The 8,633-nt window shown below is 43.2% G+C and overlaps 1 protein-coding gene across 2 annotated transcripts; it reads left to right on the top strand.

The window, feature by feature from the left end:
• Positions 1 to 866: 866 nt before the first annotated feature.
• plpp5 (phospholipid phosphatase 5) lies at positions 867 to 8,253 on the top strand. Of its 2 annotated transcripts, none has more exons than XM_080467120.1 (8): positions 867 to 991; positions 2,164 to 2,301; positions 2,382 to 2,490; positions 3,029 to 3,119; positions 3,273 to 3,336; positions 3,415 to 3,539; positions 3,813 to 3,983; positions 5,036 to 8,253. In XM_080467120.1, the coding sequence occupies exons 2-8, from the start codon at positions 2,231 to 2,233 to the stop codon at positions 5,203 to 5,205; spliced, it is 801 nt and encodes a 266-aa protein (XP_080323246.1). In that variant the 5' UTR covers positions 867 to 991; positions 2,164 to 2,230; the 3' UTR covers positions 5,206 to 8,253. The 2 variants fall into 2 exon arrangements, with proteins under 2 accessions (XP_080323246.1, XP_080323247.1); XM_080467121.1 differs by having other exon boundaries at positions 925 to 991; positions 2,137 to 2,301; positions 5,036 to 8,233.
• Positions 8,254 to 8,633: the final 380 nt, after the last annotated feature.

Raw genomic sequence — 8,633 nt, 5'->3', positions numbered from 1 at the left:
CGATTTTTGCCAAGTATTAAAGGATATTCACCGAGGATTCCCTATTATTACCATCACTATCATTATTAACGTTATTGTTGTTCCAGGAAATGTCTATGTTCTTCATCTATGTCAAAACATTTAAGCCTAAAAGTATTTGTTGTATTGAATTTCAAGTCCAATTGAATATACTCCAGCAAATACAACTACTCAAATAAAAGATTACAATAGAACACTCTCGGTGATGAAATTAAATGTTGTGGTCAATTTTCAAAAAAGTACAGCCAAAGAAATCTGTAAAATACAGAATAAATAAGGGCTACGTTCAGACTGAAGCGAAAAGGAAAGGAATATTTTCTATGTTTGTGTTCTTTTTCTTTTGTTGCTGGTTTTGTTGTTTTGGGGTTTTTGTTTGTAAGTTGCACATCCTCCCTCCACTTCTGCGGGAGGAAACCAGAGGAAAGCCACAGCCAGAGAGAAGTTGCACACATTCTAGGTTATTTTGGAGAATTATTTTATGCATAAATAAAGAACCTTGAGCAAGACACTGAACCCCAATATTGCTTCCGTGTGGAGAATGTGTGTTTGAATGGGTGAATGTGAATAATGATGTAAAGTGCTTTTGGACTGCTCAAGGAGTTGAAAAGCGCCATATGTGAAATCAATTTACCATTTACCATCCCACATCGGTTTATTAATTAATTTTTTTTAAATTCGAGTTTTTGGTTCGAGTGTACGTGTTATTATTATTATTATTATTATTAGTAGTAGTAGTAGTAGTAGTAGTAGTAGTTAAAAACTTTTTTTTTTTAGTCTCTCCCCGGAAGTTCGCTGTTGTTGACAGCAGCTTCACGCACCACCTCCACCTCTTCCTCTTCCTCCTCCTCCTCCTCCTCTGTGGGATGCATCCTGATTTCTTTCATATGAACGACTTCCTCCTTCGGCACAGATGAAGATGAGGCGGCCCGGCTCGTGCTGAAGGATGAGGAGCTAAAGCCGCAGTCTGTCTGAGGTCAGTGATTCACAGTAACTGGCTGTCACGAGGCGGAAATGATCCAGATGTTGCTGGTTAGCTTAGCTCTGCCTGTTAGCAGGCTCGCTCTCTCTCTCTCTCTCTCTCTCTCTCTCTCTCTCTCTCTCTCTCTCTCTCTCTCATCATGAAGCTGTTTGGGTGGAGGAGCCCCTGGATGTGGCCCACCTGGAGGCGGGGGGCGCAGGTGCAGCACGTTGGCCTGTCTCTGGGCGTTTCATAAACAAATACACACCTCTGTTGTCTTCAGCAGCCCTGAATAAGTAAAAGTAGCAGAGAGGCCTGATTTTAACCCTTTAACATCCTCTCTAAGAGAGCAGCAATGGGAGAGTTATTCCCCAGACCCAGACCTGGACTCTTTAAAACGAAACTGAATTTGTTTGTTTGTTTTCACCTACATCTTTATAAGAAAACACATTTTCCATATACGAATCTAAAACTAACAAACCAAGGCAATTTGGGATCTGCCTTCATGTTAGGCCTGCAGGGTTTTTACATTTCTTCTTGTTTATAATCCAGTCTTGTCCTTTTCAGTCCATGTCCTCCATTGTTCTCCCAGTTGTGCGTCTTGGACTCTGAGTATGTGTGTTCACTTTTCCATTAAGAACATCCTTTGTCCTTTGAGCCGCTGGTCCTTTGTTGGTGGTTTCAAACTCAGTTAGATATTTGTGATCCCTCATTCCTACTTTCAGTGTCTTTTAATAAACTCGCTCCAACTGTCTCACAGCAAAGACTCTTGTAGACATTTTCAGGAGTCTGTTATTTACTTGTACATATTTGAAGTTGTTAAGTAAATAAGATAAGCCTTGTGTAGGACAGTTTAATGTAATAGTAACATAACCAAACATTTGCTCCAATGGGATCTGGACTATCTGAGGATGAAAGATGATCTAAGAGGTTATTTTGCGTTGATTCTTTCCCATCGCCAGTCATCATATTTATTGTAAAGAGGCCCAGTGCTTGTGCATTACTCACATCAAGTACTGAGCACTTATCAGCTACCGGCCTGCTTTATCAGTCTGAGGTGGCTCCATGAAAAGAAAGTAATTAATGTGTCCACGTGTTGTGATTACACCGTGGTCGGAGTCACTTAATAACTGAGTAACAGTTTTCTTTATCATTTGAAGTTCTGCTGTGTGCTGAATGGTCTTCAGATCCAGTAAACAGAGAGGGCGGAGCGGCCATGTGTGCAGTCGACTGAAGTCCACTCCAAGAAGCAAAATGAAGAAGAGGCTGCTGCGGGGTTTCCTCTCGGAGGTCTCCGTCCGGCTGGCTCTGCTGGTGGTGTTCCTGTAAGCTGCCTGTCTCTCTTTAATCACACTTAAATGTAAACCTAAATGTTTGCGTTGAGACTCTCTGCGCTTCTCCGCAGCGTGACGGAGCAGCTCCCTCCTTTCTACCGAGAGATCCAGCCGGAGGAGATGTGGCTCTATAAGTTCCATCGTGTGGAGAGAGACCACGTGTCCACCTCGCTGATGTTTGTACGTATGTCCTCATCTCAGGAAGTCTGAACGCGTCTCACAAGTTTGAGGTCCCTTGGCTCTCTGCCTTCGTTTTTGTAGGGTGGAGCTGAAAGCATTCCCCACTGTGACGCTACATTACTGTAACGGTCGTAGTCTAAAGCGTAGCCTTGGGAAAATCTGAAAGAAATGGTGTTTAGTTTGGAGACGGTCTTAAACGAGGTTTTCACTGTGGTGAAGGAGAACGTGGAGACGGTCGGTGTAAGAGTCGACGAGGCGGTGGACGGGGTGAGGTGGAGGCGAAGAAGATGTTATGAACGCTCTCATGCTTTTATTGCCAAATTCTGAGCCGGTCGTCTGAATGTGGCGGCAAGAATCAAGACTCGCGCTGTGGTTAATGTGAAGAGTAGAATCAAACACATCCTCGCCTCCTTCTGAACCTCTGTTCTGTTGCTCTGTGGGTCCATATGTTCCATGAGTTCTCTTGGCGGGTCTTCCAGTGCCACACCACATAATGGACGTGGGATTGATTTGTTGCTGTTCTCTCCACGTCCTTCAGAGTGTGGCGGTTTTCACCCCGCTGATTGTAATCATGGCTTTCACCTTCCTGAACAAGTCGGAGCGTGGTGACCTGAAAGAAGCCTCACTCGGTAATAAAACACACACACACACACACACACACGCACACACACACACACACACACACACACACGCCGAAGTGTCTCTTCTCTTTTAAATCAGTAACTTGATTTTACTGGACTGGTCGTTTTCTTTATGTGTCTCTCGTCCGTTCTGTCTCTCAGCTTCCACTCTGACTCTGGTGCTGAACGGGGTTTTCACCAACGTCATCAAGCTTGTTGTGGGCAGGTCAGTGGCGTGCGTCTCACAGTACAGCCGGCATCAATGCGGATGAGAGCCTGAACTGGTCTCCCTCCCCTCTCTCAGGCCCCGACCGGACTTCTTCTACCGCTGCTTCCCGGATGGTCAGATGAACCTGGAGATGCGCTGCAGCGGCGACCCCGATGCCGTCATCGAGGGCAGAAAGAGCTTTCCCAGCGGACACTCATCCTGTAAGAGCCTCTTATGGTCAATTGCTCCTTTATGACTGCAACATTCTCCATCAGTGGGCAACAACAAAGACCAGAATATTGGACAAAGTGAGGCAGGAGGACGTACGTCTTAAAATAGATTCATCAAATGTGTTTCTGCGCTCAGGCTGTGGTTTTCTCCTGTTCCTCTGAAGAGCACCTCCTGAGCTCTGGCCCTGCTCTCTGTCTTACTGCCTCTGTACAAACTCTCCTCTTCCTCCCGTGGCCGCTCTGACCCTGTCTCTTTGTTTGTAGTTGCCTTTGCAGGTTTGGGCTTCACAGCACTGTACCTGGCAGGAAAGCTGCGGTGCTTCAGCGCGGCAGGCCAAGGCAGAGCGTGGCGGCTGTGTGCCTTCCTCACTCCTTTGCTCATGGCGACCGTAATCGCCCTCTCCAGAACCTGCGACTATAAACACCACTGGCAAGGTCAGTGTCGAAACACTGCTGTAAAGTCACCGCACACGTGACGTATAGAATTATTGGCCTATATGAGCAATCCAGGAAACTGTTCAAGTGAACTGCACAGACAGTTTATCAGAGGAATTGCGACGCCACAGACTGAACAACACGAGATCAACAGTGACGCGTTATTAGAATTTTCAGATGCAGCATTTGTGAACTAACCTTAACGCTCAGGGCTGAATGATATTAACATAATCTACTGGGGTGTTTATACTTTCCACAAATCTTATTGTTATTGGAAAAAAACACTTCATCAAAGACAATGAGTTATCATCAGGGTGTAAGGTAGGATAAACTACGACAAATCTAATAAGAAAATGAGACGCTTATTAACGGACAGAATTAAATTCAATAATCACAGTCCTGAAAACAGTCATGTAGAACACTGCTGCCAGGACGCTGATCAGACTCTACAAATATGACCATATCACACCCATTCTTCACTCACTCCACTTTCTCCGGCTCTCAGCAAGAATCGGCTATAAGGTCATTCTTCTCACACATCAGTGTTTCCATGGAAACGCCTCTGACTTACCTGAAGAAGCTGCTCCGCCCACAAACCACTACTTGCACTCCACAATCCAAATACCCAAACCGTCTCCATCCTCCAGAACAAAACCCTGCACCACGGGGGAGATCGGGCTTTCTGCACTGCTCCCCCCTGGGCTGAAGAATGCCCCTCCTTATAACCCAAGAGATCAACAGACCCCAGACACCTTTAAAAAAAAAAATCATTTAAAACGTCTACTCTCTTAAAGGTTTACGATTCTTCAGAGTGCATCGTGTTCAGCCTATTCTAATCTGGATTGTTTTTTCCATCCTGTTTTTATTTGTTCTTGCTATTTTCACGATTACTCCATGAATCACATTGAGATCATTCTAATTTTTTAAAAATAAAATATAAAGGTATTCTCAGTATTAGTTGTGTTGTATCTCACATATTAAGCCTCGATTTGAAATGAAACATCCTCACGAGTTTTATTTTGTGCGTGTTCCGGTTCCTCTCCTCCATGCAGATGTGTTGGTGGGGTCTCTGCTGGGTCTCGCCTTCGCCTGGCTCTGCTACAGACAGCACTACCCTCCACTCCAGGACCCCGACTCCCACAGACCTCTACGTCACAGAGAGACCATTCCCGCTGCTCAGGAGCACAAGCTGTCCAACTCCAACTACATCCTGCCCCTGTAGAGCAGCTTGACCGGCACTCTGCCGTCTGTACTGGTGTCGTTCACTCTTGTCTTAGACAGTGAAGCGACTGAGTCAGGCTACATGCTCGTCAGCACGTCAATATTTATTGTTCATTATCGGTCCATGTAACTCTATTGTGGGAATTTGCGATTAGTATGGAGACACATGACACACGCTCTGTTTTCCCAACTGAACTCTCGATGGATTCACAAACTAATGATGGCTGCGTTGGCACATCACCGGTCCAACAAGTACCACACAAACTTAATGAGCATTCCCAAACCTAAAAAGATGTCACTTCATACCGGATGTGTGACTTTTAGATGTCCTCTTGACGCCGCTCCTCCCTGCACATGCTCAGTGTCGTGCCTGTCGATCACACACCAGCGGTCCACTGTCCGCCGGTCTCTGGTTCAGCTTTTGTGAAGCAGTCTCTTCATGTAGAGTCAAATGTTTTGTGATTGTCAAGTAAACTTGCATCACTTTCCAAAGCACGGTCGAGCCCTAAAGGCAAACACTTTCTGATTTCTGTGCATGGACCTTCATTCTCCACCTCCCGTCAAAAACAAAACCTGATCATTAAGATTGAACGTCAGTAATGTGGAAGGGATTTCAGCTACTTCTTATGGTCTTGAGGACGGACACCCGGAGCTTTATATCCTCCCCATTTATGGACTGAAATAGCACAAGCACATCCTTCAGATTTCACAACTCACTGTGTCAAATCTTTTGTTTGAGCTGTTGAGTCTTTTTATCATGTCATACTTGATTTGTGAGATCAAAATTGCTGAATGTGTGGAATATATCGAGAACGTATTCCGATAAATTACAAAGAAACAAAGGACAGCAACCTCATAATGTTTTAAAACATCAATTGCAATGGATACATAGAGAGATGCCGTGTCTTAAACTGACAAACTGCCATCGTGCTGTCGTAAAAGGGATTTACTCCAGTTGTAGCAACAGCCCGTTAGATTAGGCCTAAATCAAAAAGGTGGAATTATTCTAACTTGTTCTGACTGTTAACATGGAGACTTAATAGCCAACGACGTGATAACACCTCCTCAACACTTTGACCCTTCTAGTTTTTCTGAAAATATTGTTCAATGTCAATTGAACTGGCCTCAGTGAATGAATTTCAGTTGTGGATTACTATAAAAGATGAATCTATTCGGGGCAGAAAAACCTTTTAAGCCCAAAGCAAAGCCCTTGAATTTGAACGCAGACTTTTTCATTCTTCATCACTCATATATTACTATTTATTCTTCTGCTGCCTCTGTATTGAGCGCTTTAAGCATATTTAGAATGTCTTCACAAGAAAAAGGGGGTTACCACGCCGGTTCCTCTGTGTGTAACTTAATGTAGCAGAGTCACTCTTCACTTCTGGCAGTGCCTGCTGTACAACATGATCACTCTCACCTCCACTCTAACCGGATGACACGTCTGATCACATCCTCTCATGTTAATACGACTGTAAACAAACCCTAAGATACATGTTACCTGTCATCAGAAGGTCTCAGGCTTCCCGTAGGTCTGGGTTGTTGTTTTTTTTGTTTGTTTTGTTTTATGACTGCACACGGACTGAAGTGCTGACTCGTGCGCTGCCTCGTCTTCGGTCTGAACGCTCTCCAGAGCCGGAGAGATGCGGTGGCCTGGTCGGTTTTCGGAGTGATGGTGAAACTTGAGCTTTCAGATGAACTGTAACCTCTCCTGGTGATGGTGCTCGCCCCCCAGCGCTCCTGCTGGTTGGCTTTTCTATCCTGTTAAATAGTTGCTCTAGTGTGTAAAATTTGGGTGGTTTCCTTTTGTTTTGTCATCGTCTTAATTTAAGCTTGTGAATTCTCCCATTTGAGTTGCGTCAGTGTGTTGAGTTTTGCTTCTCTGCGGTCACTCCACCTTCCGTTTCGTCTTGTAATTGTGCCGGTACATTTTGGTTTCACAGTGGAAACGGCTTCAAATGTACATGTTACATTTACGGTTTTTCCAGGTGAAACTGTGAGAAACGACCAAACATCTCTGAAGTTCTGCAGGGACAAAAGCACTTTAGCTCGTGGCTGGGAGTCGAGCTCAAAGTAACTGGATTACAGTGTTTTCACACCAAACACCACACGAGGGAGAAGAAAAAAAGATGGTTTTGTGCCTTTTGTTTAAAACATAATGTGGTTAGTGAATGAAGTATATACTGCATGTTACAGTGTATGCTCTGTCACGTTTGCAAGTCACCCGTTTTTTAACCGGTGTATAGAATTCACTCATTAAGTTACTCCATATTACTTAAATGTGGCATGCTGCCTTTTTTTCTTTTACCTCAGAAAAAAAAACTTAACTTTGTTTCATAGTAATTGTTGATTGAGTCAAAGGGACATGTTTCCATGTACAGTGTAAAACTTGAAGTGCGAGATAAAATGAAGACAAAAAAAGAGTACCTTGACACCTTTGCTTAAAACAATAACTGAGCTTACCTACAGAGTGTACAGGATGTACATGTGTACTTCATTTGGGGACATTTAGGAGTCTACTTGAATTTTGAATATGTGTGAATTAATAGATATCATGATGATGAGAATCATTTGTAGGCACATGGGGAGCTTTCAGGGAAAAATATAAACTATTTCCACTCTTGCATTTTTGATAAAATGTTTGCATGTTTCACAACTGAGGAGCAACAAGGTTTTTCCTCGTTCTTTCCCTCTTTTTTTCTTTTTTTTTTCATTAATGTAATTGTTCCCTGTAAATTTATACTGAATCAGATTATGGATTTTGTTTGTTCTCTTTCAGCTCTACTGTCATTATTGCATATTATACTCAGATTTGCTTGTTTGATTTATTTATGTCACATTCAGAACTAGTCTCGTCTTGTGGTTTCATGTTGTAGCAGCTCCTGCTGGGGGCAGCTTCCTGATTGTCCGTGCAATGCTTTCAATGACTATTTTTGTGACACTTAAGTGATGTTTTCAAATGATCCTACAATACGCACATTGTTTGGCATATCTTCTTTTCACACAACAACCCAGTTTAAAGATGTGTGTTTGTGATCTTTGATGGTTTTGATGTACATATATGCCAATCATCCATAACAATATGACCACTTACAGATGAACATTTTGTCCTCAAAGATAGTGTCTTAGAAAATGGGTATGTGTAAAGATCTGAATTATAGTGGCTCGATGTCTGGGTCAGCATCTTCAAAACTGTAGCTCTTGAAGTTGTTTCCTGTCTGTGGTGGTCAGTATCTATCACAATTGGATCAAGATAGGATAAGTATCAAACAAAATGGTGAGTGGTCAAGTTTCATTTAATTTATTAAATAGAGGAATAGACTTTATATGACAGGTGGTCCCAGTGTCATGGCTGACTGGCGTAGTTGATCTGTTTAAAAGCTGCAATGATTGTAAATTATGTTCTTGAACTGATTTTTCGAATATATT

Source organism: Lipophrys pholis, assembly GCF_963383615.2.
Source record: "Lipophrys pholis genome assembly, chromosome: 7".
Taxonomy (NCBI): domain Eukaryota; kingdom Metazoa; phylum Chordata; class Actinopteri; order Blenniiformes; family Blenniidae; genus Lipophrys; species Lipophrys pholis.
The sequence above is the reverse complement of the archived record's forward strand: the minus strand, read 5'-3'. Positions and strand labels throughout refer to the sequence as shown.

Bases quoted from the DNA above. Each gene is read 5' to 3' on its own strand.
- plpp5 (XM_080467121.1), top strand. From the start codon at position 2,153: ATGGTCTTCAGATCCAGTAAACAGAGAGGGCGGAGCGGCCATGTGTGC. The intron at 2,302-2,381 runs GTAAGCTGCCTG...GCTTCTCCGCAG, and splicing joins GCTCTGCTGGTGGTGTTCCT to CGTGACGGAGCAGCTCCCTC. The intron at 3,540-3,812 runs GTAAGAGCCTCT...CTTTGTTTGTAG, and splicing joins TCCCAGCGGACACTCATCCT to TTGCCTTTGCAGGTTTGGGC.